The sequence below is a fragment of the Protopterus annectens genome, chromosome 12.part0, assembly GCF_019279795.1.
Source record: "Protopterus annectens isolate FY-2018-M chromosome 12.part0, PAN1.0, whole genome shotgun sequence".
Lineage (NCBI taxonomy): Eukaryota > Metazoa > Chordata > Ceratodontiformes > Protopteridae > Protopterus > Protopterus annectens.
The window spans coordinates 976,742,506-976,764,670 of record NC_056746.1 but is presented as its reverse complement, the minus strand read 5'-3'; the positions used below and the strand labels follow the sequence as shown (position 1 = coordinate 976,764,670).

The 22,165-nt window shown below is 39.6% G+C and overlaps 1 protein-coding gene across 2 annotated transcripts in view; it reads right to left on the bottom strand.

Moving 5' to 3' along the window:
• LOC122816916 (protein FAM13A-like) overlaps positions 1–22,165 on the bottom strand; it is a 1,835,067-nt gene that overhangs the window by 379,899 nt on the left and 1,433,003 nt on the right. For both annotated transcript variants that reach the window (XM_044089997.1, XM_044089998.1), the window contains exon 9: positions 19,811–19,929. In XM_044089997.1, coding sequence (XP_043945932.1) covers positions 19,811–19,929 — 119 coding nt within the window. The remainder of the gene's footprint in view (positions 1–19,810; positions 19,930–22,165) is intronic.

Sequence of the window (22,165 nt, the reverse complement as noted above, 5' to 3'; positions counted from 1 at the left end):
AGTTATTTCTTATACTAAAACATCATTAACACATCTTCAACTAGCTGAGATTCATCAGTAGTCCTTTTTTCATAGTGTATGGCTATGCTAAGCCATTCAGATGCTCTTTACAGTCTAATTCTAGGTCAGTGTGCCATTTCCTTCTGCTCATACCCCTTGTTGTACTGTACCGTAGCTGAACATCCAAAAACACTACACTAACTCCACAGATTCACAGTGCAGCAGTACTTTTTGTTACACCTACCATACATAAGCAGTCCATTTGCAGTCCAAAACCATAACACTTGTACACAGTTAATCTGCAAACTGATAGGTCACCATAGTGCCAAATAACATGCTACAATAACAGAACCTAATGGTAAGTATGCAGGATTATATAATAGAATAGAGGAATGAGGCCAGGTGCTGATGAAGTGCCACAGTGCCATACCTCTAACACTACTGTATAGCAGACATCTGTGTAAGGCACTTACACCAATTTGCGCAAAGAAACATTTCTTATGTCTCCAATCCAAGGTCTCGACTACATGAAGCACGCCTGCTAGAAAACCTTCTAATCTGAAATAGTAAAAAAAAACTATAGTTTTATTCAGTGTATCAGAAAGTGATTTATAAAACAAACAAAACTATGTTCAATGGCTGGTTTATGCATTTTTTTCTAAAGAAACATTTTAGCATTTAGTATTTCTTTCAGTGCAGACATACATACATACAAATATTTCAAACATGGGCATCAATGCCCTTCTAGCCTGCCAATATACCAAAACAATTGTTCCCATAATAAGTATCCAGGGCCGTTCTTAAAAATATCTAAATGAGTGCTTGCTTTAATGTAATTTGGTAGTCTATTCCATGCATCAGCTGGTCTATCAGAGAACCAATTAATGCACTTCTCATTCCTATAGAATCTTCTACATAGGTTGTCTGATGATTCTCTACTACTTTTCGATAACCCCAAACATTCCCAGAAGTAGTTGTCTCTAAATGCCCTATATACCTGAATAAGATCTTCTCTTAAATAGTTATATGAGACACTGTACAAGTTCAGCTATTTTAGTCTTCCATAATGAGCTAAATCTTCACATTCATGGATGTCCTTGGTATATTTCTACTATATTCTTTTCAGTTTACTCAAGTTTGTTTTCTTATAAGGTTTCCATATTGTTACATATCCATATTTTTATTCCATACTTGAGTTTGGGTCTAATATAACTGACAAACAACTTCATCATTTCTGATTTCCTAGACTTTATAAATCTTTTTTACAAACTACAGCTATATAGCTATCATTAACCAGTTTGTTGATATGATTAAAAAAACTCAAAGCTGGATCTACTCATATGCCCAGGTCCTTAAATGAATCTACAGTTTCAACCACTGTGTGCTGTTTTAAATATTTACCTTTCAAACTATGTCTCCCAAATTGCATATGCTTAGTTTTGCTGTGACCAAATGGCAATTTGGCCAAGGTCTTTTGCACACATGCTCTATCTGTAACACATGCCTCAGGACCAGGATCTCTATGACTCTGGGTTTGTCCTACTCCCCTTTCCCCAAAAGGTAGGTTTAGCAAGTGCATGTCTCCAGTCTTGAGGAATCTCCCTATATTTATACTATCTAGTAAATAATAAATATAATGGCACTGTAAGCTCTTGCTGAAGTGCTCCTGGGTCATAATTACTATTTCTGTCTCCTCCCTGTGCTTTGTTTGGTTCCAGTTTGCATAGCTCTTTTTCAATATAATCTAATTTGATTTCAGTATCTGAACTTACCTGAATGTCGCTAGGACAATTTATCACCCTTTTGTGGAGCCAAACTGCTTTGCATAAGATTTTGTAAATATATCTATAATCTGTTGCACCTGAGAATTTATATTTTAGAATCTACACACAGTTTATCAATTTGTATACCTTTACCCCTCCACATCTTATGTATCTATAAAATGGTTTCCTATTATGCTCAGTATTATTATATATATATTTCTTTAAGTTTTCTCACACTCAGTTTAATATGTCTATCCAGCTTGTTTATTTTAAAATTATAGTTTGACCTATTTTTATATTTCTTATATTTTTTGTCTCGCACCTTATGAAAATATATCCTCCTGATGTTATATGCCTAGATCCTGGTGTGTCTGACAGGAATGAGAACCATTACCTACTGCCCTAAAGCATACTCTCTAGCTCGGGCATTCCTGTCATACCATACCTTTTTCTGTTGTTGGGCTTTTGCCAGGTTCTCCTGGGCCAAACCCACGAGTTCCCTGAGCCTTGTCCTGAGGTTTAAGACAAATGCCACAACAGACTCCTTGTGAGGTTCACACTCACCTTCCCACTTATCAAGAATTAAATCTAGAGGTCCTCTCACCCCATGCCCATACAACAACTCAAAGGGTGTAAAACCCGTGGATTCCTGGGAAACCGCTCTGTAAGCAAACAACAGATGGGGCAAATATTTGTCCCACTCCCTCTTAAACTGGTCTGCAAATGCCCGTAGCGTGGACTTGATTGTAGAGTTTAACCTCTCAACAAGATCATTAGTCTGGGGATGGTAGAGGGTAGTCTTCAGGTGCTTAACCTCGCAGTACTTCCACAGACAAGCCAGCAGGTCTGACATGAAATTGGCACCTCTGTCAGTCAATATTTTCTTTTGGGAAACCTACCCTGCTGAAAATCTCAAAGTATTTGCCACCTTTTCTGCCTCAATGGAGGACAAAGCCACTGCTGCATAGTATCTTGTAGCATAATCTACTACCACTAGGATATACTTTTTCCCTGTGGAACTTGGGGTACGCAGAGGCCCCACAATATCCATAGCTACCCTCTGAAATGGCTCCTCAATCACAGGCAAAGGCATCAAAGGAGCTCTCACCTTGTCTCCTGCCTTGCCTACCTTTTGGCACTGCTCACAGGTCCTGCAGTACCAGGTTATATCTCTGGAAATTCCAGGCCAATAGAAGTACTGCATAATATGTCTCTTTTGTTAGTTTTATGCCCATATGACCTGCAAAGGAAATATCATGGGTTATGCTTAGAAGTGCCAGACGGTAGGCTCTAGGCACTAGCAACTGCTGTACCCTCTCACCTTCTAGCTCTCCCTCAGGGGTCCACTCTCTATACAGTAACCCTTTGTCCCAGTATACAGATTTCCCCCTTCCCTTGAGAATCAGGTACCTCACTAGCTACCTGCCTCAGGCCTTGCAATGTAGGGTCTGAGAGCTGAGCCTGTTTCAACTCTCTCTTTGTAACCCTCCCCAGCTCCCCTTCCACAGGAAGCTTGGCATCCTCTGACAGCGATGCCTCACTGTCAGCCTGGGTACTACTACTCACCTCTACTTTTGCAATCACTCTGTCCAAGGGAACACCAGTACCCATAAGCAGCTGTGGCTCACCTTCAGTCTCACTGCTACAGAGTAGCTCTCTCCCTGAAGTAACCACCTCACTAGTCCTGGCTGCATGTATGCAGTCTGTCTGGGTCTCCCCCAGGCTATCAGTCCCAAATGCTTGTCTCAAACCCTGACTGCGTGTAACTGCATAAACGCATGGTACTGCCTCATCAAAATCCTTCCCTATCAGGACATCTGCAGGATGGTAGTTCAGTACCCCTGTTGTCTCAAGACAACCTACTATTGGCATTTTGTCTTTCCCACTTACTGGCTGTCTCACCTTTTGTTCCCCACCTTGCCTCCGTGGACATCTGTATGTCACATGGCCCCACTGGTTACATTCAAAACATTTAAACGTAGGTCCTGGACATGTACCTGGACAAGTGGCTTCCCCTGCTACTGGCAGATTCTGTTGGGACAGTCTGGGCTGCCCACCATGGGTTCCTTTAGACCTATGAGCAGTACTCAGGGTCCCTTTCCTGTGCAGGGATGCCCTGCTTGTTCTTCCCCAACTCATCTGAAGTAGCACATTGTCTATCAGCTAACCAGATCCTCATGTCCTCAGGCAAAGTGTTAAAGGCTTGTTCCCTCACCAAAAGTCTTCCAGCATTTCAAAAATGGTGACCTGACATTCACTCACCCACCTATTAAAATAAGTGCTCAGTTCAGCAACATATTCACACACACTTTCATCTGCCTTGCGTCTATGCTCACAAAACTTTTTCCAATAAGATTCAGATGTTAGCTTAAAGAATTCTAAAAAACAATTCTTAACAGCAGTATAATCAAAACAGTCAATGTCAGACATTTTGGACAAAATAGTTACAGCTTTACCATGGAGTAAGGGGGTCAGGAACTGTACCCAGATCCTTTGGTCAACATCATACTGTTTACATACCCTCTAAAACATATGAACGAAACTATCAAAATTATCCCCCTCTGTAAATTGTGGAAGAAATTTACTGACTTTTGTGCTTCTGTGGATCAATTACTCCCTTCCCCATTACCTCCATGACTCTGGTGAAGAGTCAGTATCTCCTTCTCATGTCTCTTTAGCTCCAGATGGAGACGAGCTACAGGTATTCACTATCCACACCGCTACAAGCCAATTAGTATGTGCCAGCCAATTAATATGTGGTGTGGATATCCCACCACTGATAAACAATTAATATGTGACACCCGTGCACTGGCCCAGCAATCAAGGAGCCTCAATCCTCACCACTAACACCAGTGAGGGGTATCCACATTGGGAAGGATAACAAGTACACACACAGTAAGTTACAATTTCCCTTAAGAACACACAGAGATCACAGTATGGGGCTGGTTTCTCCCTTTCTCTTCAGATCTCCAATAAGACTCCCCACTGGCACAGCTATAGGGTCCAGATCGCAGCCTAGTGTTCAAGCAAAAACCTACAGCACCCTATCTATCAAACCAGTGCTTCGTGCCCCTGCCCAATTAACTGATACACACACACTTTGGGATATGAGTTACATACACACATACACTCCTGGGGAAGGCTAGTACAGGTTCTCCAGCTATGCCCCTTCTGCCCAGACTATACGGTAATACCACTTGCCACCAACCACTAATATCAGCTACTAATAAGGCCCTTATCAAAGGGTGTCCAATTATTACTGTGAAATAGTATTATCCAAATGGTAAGTGTAACTGAACAGCGAGGCTTATTGGAGTGGTTTAGTACAGTATGACCATATACATGCAATGTACTCTAGAGCTTAAATTATCTCTACACAAAACAGCCATGGTTGAAAGGTTAAAAAATAATAATAAAAACACAAGACAATGCTTCTAACTACACAGTGCTAGTCAGAGGGATCACAGAGAAATGCTAAAAATAACACAGTAGAATAGTTGACATCAATACAGAAAAACAGGTAGACTAGACTTCCTATTTCCTATCTATATTTAAGAGCAAACACAGTTCTAAAATAAACTTACATATAGAGCAAAGCAGTGCTGGTGATGTCAGTTCTGAAAACAAATGCAAAATGCCCAGAGTCTCTCTCTCTCTCTCTCTCTCCTTAAATTGATAACACAGTACTACTGACTCATTTCAGATTACATCATTTTTTCTCTGTTTTCCAGGCTAACAGAAACTCAGAGTTTAGCAGCCCTTTTGATCTTGCACCTGGTCAGGAAGCTACAGCAATAAAAGACATTATACATTCAAATTCTAGCAATTAACTCTAGTCTCAAAACAAAAGAAAGCATCTGCTGGTTCAGACACCACGGCTCTGAGCCCTGAGATCAAAAACAGTCGTAAAATGCTTGACTTATCAGCTTTCTTACAGCAGAGTGCACTGTTGTTTCATTTTTGCAGTTCAACATCCAATATAGTCTTTTCACATTTAAGAGAACAAGCTTGTGGCTTATGTTGATATTTACAAATGACAGAATTATCTATAAAATTCTATCTAGCTAGGCTGGCAGCCTTTACATATCTTTACACCTCTTTTTAACAGTAAATAAATCACAAAGACAAGATTGCTTAGATAAGCTCTGGACTGTCCTTTCTGAAGTCTATGTGAATTTAACAACAAACAGTGAAAATTAATGGTAAAACAACAAAATATAAATCAAAGTAACTCTTCTTATCTACAAATTATCTCCTCCTTCCTATAAACAGTGAAAAACAGTGTTAAAAAATTAAATATAAATTCAAATAAAATCTTCTATTACCAGGCAACTGCACAGTAAATCACAAACCAAGACAGTACTGTCTAGATAAGCTCTGGATTGTCCTGTCTGCAGCCTGTGTGAATTTATAGCTGACTAGGCCCCTTGGAATGGAAAGAGTTTGCCTGTTTAAAACCTATACCTTTCTAACAACAAACACTCAAAATTAAAGGTAAAACAACAAAATATAAATCAAAGTATGTTTTGTCTACAAGCTACCCCTTTCTTCCTACAAACAGTGAAAAACAATGGTAAAAAAATAAAATCACAGTCAATTACAAACCAAGAAAAGATTGTTTAGATTAGCTCTGGAATGTCCTCTCTGCAGTGTGTGCGAATTTACAGCTGACTAGGCCCCTTGGTATAGTTGAGCTGGCCTGTCTAAAACCCAACCTTTCTAACAATCAGTGAAAATTAAAGGTAAAACAATAAGATATAATCAAAGTTAATCTTCTTGTATACTCGCTATTCCGTCCTTCCTACAAACATTAAAAAACAGTGGTAAAAATAAAACAAATTCAAATAAAATCTTCTCTTATCAAGCTAGTGCACAGTCAATCACAAACCAAGAAAGGATTGTTTAGATAAACTCTGGATGCAGATGATGTTTGTTTTTCTCCATGTCCCGATGACAACATACACATGTAATCAACAACATGAGTGGGTATATTTCTGATTTTATTTAATTTATTGTTCATTAACCAGATTGGAGGGCTAGTACAAGACTCTTTCCAAGCCATTACACCTATGCCATATGGTAGACACAGAGGGTATATGCAAATACAAACAGCCTGATTACAATAACTGTGGAAGTTTGAATTTGACTAATCACTGTGACAAATCATGTGCTGTCCACCAAACACAATACAGTGCGACTGTTCTTGCTCTTGATACATTTGACTCTGTTTTGTCTATTGACTGTAAAAGTTCTAATGTATGTCATAATGATATGCCTTAAAGTTTTCCTTTTGCAGGTTCCCAGTTTGGTTACAGCTTGAGTTCTTGTGTTTCCATCAGTGGAAAAATTATACACATTCCACAGAGATATCAATTATGTAACAGAGTCATTAAGACATTTGTAAAAATGCTTATACAGCTGAAATGTTTATGCACTATGCTTTTATTTTTCATTTGTTCAGTTCATCGTGTTGAATGAATGATGTAAATATATGCTTTTGTATAATTTGGAGTTATAAAAAAATGCAAGCGTTCTTGTAAAAAAGGAGAAATGTTATGAATATTGCTAAAATGCTTGCATATATTGTGCATATGCACATACTTTAATCTTGCTTTTAATAATACTGTAGGATAGAGCCCTTTTAAGAATCAATCTGCACCATAATTCACTGCAAATTGTAAACAATAGTCAGGTGTGAGATGCTTAAGTTGTAACATTGTTTATGCTGAACTGCTAAGCAGCATGTAATGTTACTTGTTTGCTGAAACATTGCTGAATGCTGACATTTTTAGAGTGACCTTCAAAGTAAATAGCAACTTCTGACAATCTATTTCTATGAGAAAAAACGAGGAGTCTTAGCATGAAACTGCACTCATTGCAAGCATTCTTCTCCCTGGAGGATGCTGCCATTTGTGCAGTCACTGAAACCTGGTTCAAAGCTGCAGGGTGCACTCCAGCCTTACCAGGTTACTCATCCTACCCATACTTTCAGACCTCAAATGGAGGGCTACAAAGACAAAGGAGGTGGAATTCCAATATTTGTCTAAGACATACACATCCTTCAGGCTGGTCAAACTGTATGACGCAAGGGAGACACTCCAAGTGCAGTTAACTGTTGACAAAACACCTATTCAAATCATAGCTAGCTAGAGACCCCCCCCCCCCCAACCATAACTCAGGATGCCCACTCCACCTATCTGGACTTACTTGAATCCATCAAGATTAAACCCTGTACCCTGATCCTGGGTGATAACTACCCAACCGTAGAGTGGAAGACCTATTCTAGCCCGAACATGAACACCCAGAGATTCCTCAACTCCATCAATGTATTGGATCAGCTGAACAACACCCCCATGAGAGGTGAAAATATCCTGGACCTGGTATTAACCAACATAAGTAGATACTGTAGCACCCCTATAGGGTCATCCTTTTTGGTAAGATCCGACTATAAAGCAATCACTTTCAAAGTCACCATCTCCCCTGACCCCCCCCCCTTGTCAGGGTCAAACAAAAAAACTTTATCAAAGCTGACTACAATCTGCTGAGAGCAGGTATAAGCAGCTTCACAGCCACCATCCATCAGCTGGAACTAGCACTAATGTCCAAGCCTACACCAAAAAAACTATATGAGCACCTACATAGATGTATGGACTCAACAATACCTGACAGGACCAAATCATCTTCCTCAAGGAAGAGTAAACCTCTCTGGTGAACAGCAGCAATAAACAAACTCTATAATAAAAAGGAAGAAATTGCAATCCAGGACCAAGAAGGAGCAGGTCCCAAGCTGGAAGCAATCTCTCTGTTTTCTGAACAAACAAATAAGGTCACTGGTGAAATCCTCTAAGGCTAACTTTGAGTCCAAATTGGCCACATCCACCAAAGACAATCACAAGGCCTTCTTCACATACGTCCGCAATCTCAAAGGTAACACTCAAATCTGTTCTGAACCCGTGGTCAAGAGCAACACATACACAAAAAAACATAGATATAACCAACCTGATGGCAGACAGATTCACTGAAAACTTCACTCGCCTGCCCCCCCATCAGTAAACCGGGACATTTCAGCACCTGCCCCCTCCCCTCATCACCAGGGAGCATGTCTTTAATGCCCTCTCAAAGGCAACAAATAGTCTCCATGGGACCTGACAACATCCCTGGCTGTGTCCTACATGAACTCAGGCATGAGCTCTCAGCTCCATTAGGCACTTTATTCAACCAAAGCCTGAGCACTGGCTTTGTTCCAACCGAATGGAGGACAGCCACTGTCATCCCCCTACATAAAGGTGGAGCATCCACTGATGCAGGCAGTTACTGGCTCATCAAACCTAACTAGACTGATCTGCAAGGCCATGGAATGCATTATCATGGACCTTATAGACAAGGACATTGGCAACCTCCAAACGCTTGATCCCACACAGTTTGGTTGTGTCAAAGGGAGATCATGCCTGTTAAACTTGGTCAACTTCTTCAAAACATTCACCAAAGCTATGGACAAGGGGAAGACTGTGCACACCTCCTACCTTGACCTAGCCAAAGCCTTTGACACTATTCCTCACTCGTGCATAATAGATAAACTATGCATCAACGTATATGTTACCAGGCGGACAGCTAACTGGCTCACTGATAGAATGCACTCAGTCAACAAAGGGGAAGCCACCTCTAGTAGTAGACCCATAATGAGCAGTGTACCTCAAGGATTGGTCTTGGGTCCTCTACTGTTTGGGACGTACTTTTCTGAGGTGCAAGTCAAAACCAGTGGTCTGTGGCTGATGAAGTTTGTGGATGAGTGAAAGCTGGGCACTGTCAAATTCCCCTAGAGATGTGAACATCCTCCAAGAGGGCCTTACCCAAACTAATAACTGGTGCCAGAAGCACGGCCTCAAACTGAATGCCATGAAATGCATCATTATCAACTTTGGGGAAAATGGTGTCCCCACTAATTATCACTTTAATAACAATGAACTAAGCATTCAATCAGTCAAGAGGGACTTGGACACCATGACTTTTGACCACCACGTTGCATCTACTGTACGGAAGGCTTTCCACATAGCCCACCTCATAAGTAAGGGTATTTCATCCAGGAACAAGGAGGTCATAAGATCGCTGTGTTCCACCATTATCAGAGCTATTACTGAGTACAATGTCCCCCTCAGCATATACCTTGCCAAGCACATGCAGCAGCTGGAGAGACCACAGAGTTTCCTAACCAGGAAAATCCAGGGTCTCAAACACCTATCATATACAAATAGGCTATAAGCCCTGTCCCTCTACTCAGTCTCATACAGACTGCTCAGAGGTGACCTGTGTCTGGTGTACAAAGCCATCTCAGACCCAGCCTTGTTGGAGCTGCTGCATATCAATAAGTCAATCTCCACTTGTGCAACCAGCACACAAGGCCGCAACCTGGTCTTTGGCATTAATAGAACTTGTTGGAGGGATAGATTTGTGTCCCAAAGACTCCATCTGTGGAATAGACTCCCTGTCCATGTCAAGTAGAGTACCTCACTAGCCTTCTTTAAGAGGAACCTGGATGACTGGATGGGAAACAGAAAATACACCCATGGGATCCCACCTGTGTCCCTGCTGGACAGGGGAAACAGGTGCTGACTTTGTGGGATCATGGGCAAAATTCTTGGCTAGGCTTCTAAGGGCCTCTGGGCCAATAGCCTAGTATCATCCTATGAACCTATGAGAGACATGCGAGTATGTTATGGAATATAAGGCAGAAAACAGGAAATGTAATAGAATACACTGTCAAACAAGTGTAAGCTGGGAGACAGAGCATGATTTATGTATGTATTTATGTCTGTGTTTCTGTATGTGTGAATGCTTGTCTGAACACCTTCTTAGAAGACTTAACTGAACAAAACAGCACAATGCATTTATGTCCTAAAGTGAACTAGATGATTAAGGCAAGACTAACATAGCATCCTATTACTATGAGGATCACAGTAAATTGTGTATATATATATATATATATATATATATATATATATATATATATATATATATATATATATATATATACTGATATATATATGCATTCATCTCTATGATACTTATTTGTATACTATATTTCATTTGTGGCCTGTATTGCAAAATGAGAACAATAACATTTTGAACAGGCTAGATCTTATCCTGCCTTTGCAGCAATGTATCACTGTCTGATAACTTGTTTATGATGTCAACACTTTCTCTAAGGCTACCCCATTTCAAGCTTATGAGCTTGTCTCTAAATGTCCTTACATTTTTACAGTCTCTTTTTAGGAGTCTACTACAATTGTCCACATACCATTAGTTTGCTGTATACTTCCTTGCTGCCACTTGCTCTTATTGGCAAGCGCTCTAAGTCCCTCTGACTCAATTCCCATACAGTTACCCAAGGTTAACTATTCCTCCCATGTCACATACAATTGCAAATATGTCACAAACCAGAAGAAGGCATTGCCTGTTTTAGGTATTGTCAGTCCTCAAAAGCTTCCAGCATAACAAAACAAAATCTTGATAACATAAAGGTATTACTGCACAGTGCTAGTAGCCAACAAGCACTCCTAACCCTGGAACACACTAATACATGCACTGTCACAGAGACCTGGATCAAGTCCATTGACACCACCCCATCAGTGCAGAGTTTCAATGTTTACCACATGATCAGGCCCACCACACTAGGTGAAGGCACTAAAGGCAGTGGTATCTCTGTATTTGTAAAAACAAATACCTCATCTTCAGATTAGTTAGATGATATAATGACCCGGAACTCCTTATTGTCCAACTTAGCATTAACAAGACCCCTTATCACATCATGGCCAAGTATAGGACATAGTCTATGTCACCCGCAGTCCATAATTTCTACCTAATTAGAATGGAGCCCCTTAGCATTAAGCCAAACACCATTCTGCTAAGAGAACTTCAACTACTCAATTAACTGGTAGACATAAACATTGTCTAACATTTATGGCTTGTGGTTTCCAGACTTCATCAATATAAACTCTCTGGATCAGTTAGTCTGCACATCAACCAGGGAAAATAAAATCCTTTACTTTGTCCTCAGTAATATGGCACAGCTGTGCAGCTTCCTTCATGTTCCAAATGGACCATAAATCAGTCACATTTACCTTAAGAGAGAAGCCAGACACATCCTTCAATGCATCTTTATTCAGAGACTATATCTACCAAACCTGAGTGATGACCTGGTAAATTCAACATCCTCTTCCAACTTGATGAAATTGCTTATGTGGAATCCTTTGCCACCAGAGACGATGCAGGTGTGAATAGCAGCATAGATGCAGATGTCCCCCTCCAAAGTAAATATACAATCATAGTCAAAATTATCCCCCTATGGTTGAACCCAAATCTTTATACAGGCTCTTTAACAAAAGAAAAATATCTTTGCATGTAAACATAAATGTAAATACCAAGATACTAAAAAGCTCTTGCTAATTTTATCAGGGAATTCTGACACACAATCATATCAACCAAAGCCAGAAATGAGGCAAAAATAGCCACCCAGTCAAAGCACAGCAAATAAAGCTTTCTTTAACTATCTTAGAAACAATGCTTAGAACTGCATGGAGCTAATAGTAAATGATATCACATACATGGAGCCAGAAAACATAGCCGATCTACTAGTGGATAAACTTATCTCTAACTTCACTCCCCCCTTCCCTCCTACATTCTGAGATGTCCTACCTGCATCTTCACCTTTTCCTCAAATCTCCCATGAGCAAGACCTCAAGGCACTATCCAAGGTCAAGAACATTACTTCTATGGGGCAGGAAAACATAATATAATGATCTGTTTACTGGCCAGCCTGATACAGTACCTGTCAGATCCCCTGCAGAGGCTATTCAGTGTCAGTCTCCAAACAACCACTGTACCATATGAACAGAGGACAGTAATTGTCATTCCACTGCACAAAGATGTAGCATCAGTGGACCCAGAAAGGAAAATAAATCTGACCAGCCTCATCTGTGCGGTTAGGGAAAGGATAATCACAGAATTAATAAACAAGGACATAACACTGCGGTGGTGTTGCTGCGGTAGCGTTGTCGCCTCATAGCAAGACGTTATCCCATTCGATTCTCAGCTAGAGCGTCTTCTGTGTGGAGGCATACATGAATAGGGCGTGCCTTCGTTGAAGGTTGTGCGTCAGGGCTGGTAACCCGGTACGTAAAAATCTACTACCAATCATTAGCGGACCGGAGTTCCGCTGTGGCGACCCATAACCGGGAAAAGCCAAAAGAAACAAACAAACAAATAAACAAGGACATATGTAACCTACAAACTCAACCCAAGTCAGTGTGGATCTGTCAATGACAGGTCCTGCCTAATTAACCTCAATGAATTCTTTGAGAAGGTTACCAGAGCAAAGGATGATTGCAAATCAGTACATGTCACATACATGGGTGCCGGAAGGGGGAGCCCCCCCCACACTTTTACAGCTGCAAGACCTGTCGGAAAAATAATGAAGTGGAGTTTTCATGCTAATGTGGATTCGCGCATGGAAGTTAAACTAACTAAACTAGCTGTTCTTGTTCTCTTATTGCTCTGTGTTACAGGAGTTATGCTGTCACTGCTCTGTTGGTGCTGCCAGAGTCAGAGTCATGCTGGTAAGGAGAGTTTTGTTGTTTTATTTGTAGGAGTTATGCTGCTCCCTGTGTGCAATATTTAAAATGTGTCCCTGGTTTTGGGCCTTTGTCCCCCCCCCCAAATAAATGTTGGCTTTTTCCAGATTTCTTGTGCTGCCAAGTTGAGAGATTTAGTGTCAAGTGGATTTTACAAGGAGCTGAGAGCTTCAGGGGAAGAGAAGTTTAGTGCTACTTATGCTAAGTTGCTTGCATTTGTTCATAGCACATCAGGTAGTATACTTGCTTTTGATGCAGAAGGCTGTGGGTTCTACTCCCACACTATACAGATGGATCGCTGACACTGTACTGTGTTGTACTTTAAAGGGAGTGGATGCTGCAGTCCTATGAATGTCGTCCTTTGGAGTAGTTACCTAGTAACTATGTTTCTGTTATCAGTTTGCCATCCATTCCCCATTGTAAAACTGCTAGCTTATTTTTTTAATGTAGTACAGGCAATTTATTCTTCAAGGGCAACAGGCACTAGACGTAGATGAAACAATGAAATATAAAGTTGTTTGGTAGCAGCGACCTCTTCATTAGTTACAGATCCCTTTAATGTGGAATTATTTAGATGACTTCTGCAGAGATTTTGCATATTTACTGATATTTGTGGATTGTAATGACAGAAGTCTGAGTGGCCTTTTATGGCTGAAATTTTCTGAAATGGGTAGTTTTGTCATTATTGGTTAATACATTTTGTTTCATTGCTTACTGGAAGACTGTCCCAAACTACAAATTTAAAACACCTTCTAACAAGTGGTGCTGTATTATACAAGGAATATAATTTAATACAATCAGGAAGCTGAATCAAAGAATGCATACATGTATGCTTGCTCACAGGATGCAGATCATCAAAATAGGGGAAGAGACCAGTCACCAGTGGAGTCCCCCAGGGTTCGGTGCTGAGACTTTTTCTGTTTGGCATATACATCTCAAAAGTAGATCAAAGACCAAACAGCTTTGGCAACTAAGTTTGAGATGACTGCAAGCTAGGAGCAGTTATTGAATCCCCAAATGACTTGGCCATCATGCAGGAAGGTTTGTCCCAAACAATAACTGGTGGCAGAATCATGAATTGAAACTAAACTCCAAGAAATACATTATTGTATCCTTTGGGAAGTCATCTACTCCAGGGAACTACCAAGCTGTGAATGCCCCAAGAACTGACCCAGTTGTTTGGCATTTGGGAACTTGTGTGTACAGTGACCTAACCTTTGACCAACATGTACCCAGAGTCATAAAGTATTTCTATACTACACAGCTTATAAACAAATTGATTTTGACTATATCTAGAGATGTTATTGTCCCCCTTTACAAAGCCCTCATTAGGTAAATCATTTTGTTTAATGCCCACTTTGGCATGTATCTGTCCAGACCCATGCAACAAATGGAATACCTTCAGAGATACCTTACTAAAAGGATACAAGTCCTAAACAATAGGTCTTGCATGGACTACCTCAAAGATTTATCACTATAATCAGTATCCTACAGAGTGCTTAGAGGCAACATGTCTGACATACAAGGCATCCTCCAGCCTAATACAGATGGACCTAATTAACATCAGCAAGTCAAATGGCATCAGAACTATTCAGTCCAGGTATCTAAACTGAATGTTGTGTGGAGCGATGGATGTATATCACACAGGCTACCACTGTTCCAGAACAGACTATCCATTCAAGTATAACAAAGCTCATCCTTGTCCATATTCAAATGCAACTTGGATCTAAGGATGGGTAATAGAAAATGTACTCCAGGATTGCCCTTCATGCCACTAATGGATAGAGGCAGTTCCTAAATGCTGCATCCCTTACATGGGTCCCCTCAAAGTATCTATAGTATGATTACATTTATTCTCACTAGGGCTAATATACAATTATCAGCCATGGAATAGGTAAGACCTATCAGGAAATGTTAACTCAAGCACCGAAATGGAAATTGTCTAAGCTTAAAATGTCCCCCAAGTGAACCTATGTTGTGGTAGTAAATAGTTTTAAAAAATTGCCCTTTTCAGATCACTAAGTGCTCCTCTCACCCTCGGCCCCCCAGTCTTCAGCAGCTTTCAGTGCCTCTGGCCACCTATCTAGTAAAGGCATTCAACACCATCCCACACTTGGGTATTTATTCAGCTAAATGTTAATCCCTATGTAGTTTATTAGATAGCAAATTGGCTTACTAACAGAGACCAGGAAATTGAGGTAGGCTACTCTAACTCCTCCAGAAGGCCTGTCACTAGCGGTGTTCCCTGGGGTTTAGTCCTCTTTGGCATTTACTTCTCAGAGGTCAGAGCTACTGTTCAGGCTTTATGGTGGACTAGGTTTGGAGATGACTGTAAATTTGGTGCCATTAACTCCACAGAGGACATTAAGATCCTTCAAAAATGCCATTCTCAAACCAATACCCGGTGTCAAAACAATGGACTAAACCTAAATGACTATAAGGGCCATCATAAAAATCTTGTTCCACTTCTCAGTGTCATACAGGCTAAACACCATTTAAATGTTCTGCTCATCTCTGGGTTACTTGTGCTTAAAATATAAGGGTAAGAATTTCATGGGAATGCATGGTTGGACTTCTAAAGATCCTCATGCATCAAAAGGACTAGTAAATAAATAAATACAGACCTATGAACCTCGAAGGCTTATGCTGACTAATGGAAATACTGCCTTCTGAGTGGGGAAGCAGAACCTAGAACTGATGGGTGATGACAGCAAGTAAATTCCTGTCTGAGCAGAGACAAGAAGAGGTAGAAAAATGATAATCGGAAACTGTTGCATTGCAGTTGTCTGCTATAACAGAATGGATTCAAATGACAGCCAATCTCATCTTAACTTCATTTATATCAATGTTTTCTCTTAATGAGGCTGACTCTAGAAGTGTCAAATATTTTTGTTAAAGTAAAGCCTAATTTATTCTGCTTTTTGTCACACTCAGCAGCTATGCTAACAGCTGCACATAAATGGTTAAATAAATAGCATAATTTCTTGGCATTCTCAGTTCACAGTGTTGAAGTATTAATATTATATTTACTTGGCATCAGGTCAATTTTTTCTATCAGTGTTAAATACATCAGCTGGTTTGGTGCAAACCTCTGCCCGTTCCTTTCATACCTGATAACCGGAATCATTTCCGGCCCTGAGGGAATGTCATGATGGAAGCTACAGATCATTCTCTCCCTTACCTTTGTCATTACACTAACAAGGAACCTTGTTTTGAAACACTACTTTCAATTTTTTACTTTGCTGATTTTTTTCAAGTGTTAGCACATTCATCTTGGTGTAGCACTGTACCCTGGAATACAACAGTTTAAGTTACATGAGAGTATGCTATGTTAAGAACATCAAAATTCTGTTTTCAGTAGCAGGACTATGATAATACCCACCAGTTCAGGGCTCTTTCAACTGGTGATGAACATATTTTTAAAATACTGGTAAACCACAACGTGTCCCATGTTTTATTTTGTGGTACTATAGTCCAGAAGAAGTGATAGCATTTGTTAAAAATGCTTTGCAATGATTATTAGTCAAGTGCATGTAAGTTTTAGTTTTGCCGCAGATGAACAGGCTAAAAATACAAGATGCAAGAAAAACATTACATGCTAAGAAATAGAATGAATACCAACAACTAACACAATGAAATAAAAGTGTTATGCGTCAATAATCCAGAGAGCATGCTTTAAGAATGATTACAATAGATACGATTGGTAGGTGCATGGCATAAAAATAGGGTAGTCGATTAGTGGCCCATGGGACAAATTCAGCCTGTGAGTCATTTTTAAGCACCTTTTCACAAATGATTTGTAAGTGTATATTTCTGAGCCATACTAAGAGGTACACTTAGGATCAGCCTTTTTCAACAGTTATTTTAAGAGACAGACTCAAGAGGGACAGCAAACACAATATTTAAATATGCTGGTGGCACCAGTTTGTAATGAAGTGATTGAATAAATATACTTGCAGAAATGTGTGGTATGTGTAACAAGTTAGGCATTCACTGATGTCATTCATACTGCACTTATGTTAGAAACTAATTCAGAGTCATCAAGCTAAGGTTAAGTTCTTTATCAGCTCTGCAATCCTATCAGTGAAGTGGTGGGCCAACATTGCTGGTTTGGCAGCTGTCAAGTGTTAAATCAAGCTTGCTTAACACAAAAAAAAAGGATTATATGGTAGTTACTGCATTGCAGTGTGTGTGTGTGTGTGTGTGTGTGTGTGTGTGTGTGTGTGTGTAAAAGCAAAGTATTACAGCTCCAGTCAGAAACCTTTGTAATGTCACAGCGCTGATTAGACAACTATTAATTGGGCTGATCAATTACAACACAATTACACAATGTTATTAAAGAATATTTTATCAGAAAATGCAAAATAAATTGTCAAATCTCTAGTCAGCTATTCTGAGAGCTGTCAATATATGGCTATTCAACCCAAGGACTAAATTATTAGGGGGCACTATGAAGCAATGCAGAAATGTGTGTGTGTGTGTGTGTGTGTGTGTGTGTGTGTGTGTGTGTTGTGCTTGCATACTACTTTCCTGTTGTTATGCTGATATAAAATATACTACAACATGTATTATTTATTTTCACACACACACACAGACACACACACACAGATCAGCAGTCAGATAATCAAAGGTTCATAGCTAGTTAAGATTGCAGCCCTAACCTAAATTCTTAGGTACACCTAAGCACTGTCTGGTTAAGCGCTTTGCTCAAAGTCACACAGTAGACAAATGAGAACTGAAGCAATCTAACCCTATACCTCATGAACTACAGCCTTAATCCTCTGCACCGACAAAGCATTCAACCCTGAGGGGATCTGAACCCTTAATCCTCCCAACATCCACTTTATAATGCACTCCTTTAACAGTCTAATCTATTGAATAACTGACTTACTAAAAACAAATTCTAAAATTCTGAAAGTACAATATGTGGAATACTGCACTATAAACAAACAACAAAACCGACTAGTCTGAAAAAAAGAAAATCAAAAACATTCTTGAATAAAAAAAAAAAAATTCAGTAAAAATGCAAAAACAAATACAGCTACCATTTTAAGTAAAATAATGCCCTCCGAGGTGAACATTGTAGGGTAAATGATAGTATTTCCAGGGTTGGGCAGGTCCACTTCTTATACTGGGCATCAAAACACCCTTACAGCATGGATTATTATTTCTCATGGTTGGGGTGGAGGCCCACTGCTTGTGATGTTGGGCCTCACAACACCCTGCAAAATCATTCTTTATTTCTGTAAAATGCCATCCCTGGCAGGTATAAATGCTTACAGTTTATATATCTAAACAGATGGTTGACAAGTGTGTGAGATTGACTATCCCCAGATAGGGGAATATACCCTTTTCCCTGGGAATTTTGTGATGCCAGAGTTAGAATATATAATTATCAGGGGGTGTGGGGGTCATCGCCCCTCATCATGGGGGTACATCTGTGCTTGCCCCACTGCAAAAAACAATGCTTTGTGTTTTTTTTTTTTTTTTTTTTTTAAGTTGCATATGTGCCAAGATTAATTCTCAGCTCATGCATAGTAGGGTGTTGATGTGCATAATGTTGATCAATTTGTTTTGACATTATACACATTGACATAAATGATATTCAATCAATTTCAGTAATTCTATATGTGTGCGTGTATATATATCTATGTATATATATATATATATATATATATATATATATATACATACATATATATATATATATATATATATATATATATATATATACATATATATATATATGTGTGTGTGTGTATATATATATATATATATATATATATATATATATATATATATATATATATATATATATATATATATATATACACACACACACATACAGAGTGTCATTACCTGAAAATATTTGTATGACCCCCTCTGTCAATTTCCATTTAAATAATGTTTAATCTAGCCACTTTTCTAAAATAATCAAATATACCTTGAAAAAGAATGCATTGTTTCTAAAAATCAATGACTATTTACAGAAACAGCTTTTTCTCCCATGAAAGTATAATGTTTACCAGTAGCATGAATATGCATTAACTGTAACAGACTACTTATATTATACTGACAGAGCAAGAACAAAAAGCTGATGCAGCCTTGCATACAACGTTGATCAAAGCTCCCTTCAGTCAAGCCCTTCTCAGGCTGCAAGGCATTCTTCTGTTTTCCTCCCATTTTCTCTATTGATGTGCTTAATATATTTACACATTTATCTACCATCCATTCACCTTGAATCCACAGTTTGCTGTTCACTTACTTGTTCTTATGGGTCGACGATTGCAGATTTTAGTTATGTACTGTTTGAGCCAATCACTTAACTAGACCAGAACCGCCAGCTCACCTTTGTAACAAAAAATAGCAATTGTCTTGAGTGTTTTACCAAGATTAAATAAAAGTATAAATAAAACTTACCTTCTGAGTGACTCCTTACTTTCTATACCATGAGACAACTGAAGCTGTTTCATCTCTGTTGCTGTCCAGTCTAACTTATGATGAGTTTCTGTCAAGGCGGACATGATATTTTCCATCTCCTGTGGTAACAAATAAGTCAGACATTCCATTACTGCAACTGAAGGATTACTGTAGATGTTTTAGATCAATTTTAGATGAGCATTCTGTAGTAAAATTATAACTGCGTGGAAACAATATGTGTAGCTTGCACTTGATGTGATAATGAGGTTTATTGCTTGGAACATTAAAGTTACTAAAACTAGGCAACAGGACAGAAGCTGCAAAAATGAAAATGAAACTTTATTGGACAAAACATGAAATGGGTCATCACCTCTTGTGGAAGTTGATCTGTTTATTGTTTTCATATCTGTCCATATGTATAACTGACATTGTTCAGTTTTTAAGTACTTTGCAAATGCAAAAAATCCTGTGTTTCAGTAGCATTCATGATGTACAACAGACAGACATATAGAATGATGCACACTCATTTTCTTATTTCAAAGCAATATTCTCCTACAAATACTTTAGCACAGAGGTGATTTAGAGTGCTTTCTGGCAACTAAAGGGAGAAAATGTAACGATTCTGCCTTCGGCAGTAGAAGCAAAGTTAAACAACATACTTCTTAACCTCATTCTTATCAGGAAAGGCTATTTACAAAAAAGAAAACGGTAAAATTGTCTACCTGTTTTATTTCAGTTAAGCATAACAAATGTTTATTTGTAGATATTATAAAATATATAGAAATCCTAACAGGAAGCTGATTGGTTAATATTATAAGAATTCATGTAATTTTTTTCCAGAAGTCTTATTTTAAAATAAAGAGGGTGAGAACCTTAACATGTTGTTGTTGTTGTTGTGTCTTTCGGCTTTTCCCGGTTAGGGGCCGCCACAGCGGAACTCCGGTCCGTTAATGATTGGTAGTTGATTTTTACTTGCCGAATTACCAGCCCTGACGCACAACCTTCAACGAAGGTACGCCCATTCACGCATGTATTTTAGGGTTAGGGTGGGGGTTAGGTAAGGAGTAGATTTATTGAGCCTATGTGTGTGCATATGTTTGTGTGGGTGAATGTCTCAGCTGTCTTGTGTAATAGTGTTATGAAAAAAGCTTTTTAAGGAAAGCTGCATGCTAGGGTTAGGGTTAACACACATTACTAAGGTGGAACAGGGGGCAAACCCTTTCCCTGCTCAGCCATTAATGTACAGCTTACCGTAGAGAAGCCCTTATCTTAACACTATTACATGATTGACAGACCTCAATGCTTTGCCAGAGATGGCCTGCATCTGTCACCCCTTGGCTTCCGGATACTGTCCAAGGCTCTTGCTACCCCTATAGTGTCATTTTTAGGCGGTGCTCCAAAGACCAAATTACCACTGTAACAGCTACAAACAAATGCAATCTGAGGGTAATGATGCTCAACGCTAGAAGTTTAAATCTGAGAATGCACTCGCACGAAGCACTCCTTAAAATGGAGAACATCGACATGCCATAACAGACACCTGGTTCAAGGCAGCAGAAAGCACCCCTGCACTACCAGGTTATAACTCATTCCACACCTTTTGGCCCCAGAACTTGGTCCGAAGCTCCAAAGGTGGAGGTGGTTCCATATCCATAAAGGATGCACACACCTCCAGACTGGTAGCCCAACATAATGCATTTGAGATACTTCAGGTGCAGCTAACATTGTGTAAGACAGCGATTCGGGTTGTAGACTGCTATAGATCCCCAACCATGTTGCAAGACTCACACTCCATGTTCCTAAGCACCCTGGAGAATATTAGGGTCCAACCTAACACTCTCCTACTGGGCGACTTCAACTACCCCTCCATTAACTGGGAAAACTACTCATGTACCAACACACTTGCCCATTTCCTGGAATTCATTAATTCCAATTCCCGGGACAAGCTCGTTCTTACCCCCACTAAAGGTAGTAACATCCTTGACCTGGTCATTACTAACATGGGCGACTGTTGCTCTACACCAATAGTGAACTCCTCCCTGGTTAGATCCGACCACAAACTAATCACCTTGGAAATCAATATCCCTCCCACCCCCCTCACAAAGGTAACCACCATGAAAAACTTCTCCAAAGCTAACTTTTGGGCTCTTAAAAACAGAGGTGGCTAACTTCACGGCACCCAGGCAAATGGAGATCAGTTGCATGACTGCTGAATCATACACCAATGCTCTGTATGAACATGTACACAAATGCATGGATCTCGCCATACCCAATAGAACCAAGATGCTCTCCTCCAAAAAAAGAAGCCAATCTGGTAGTCCTCTGCCATAAACAAACTCTACAACAGGAGGAGGA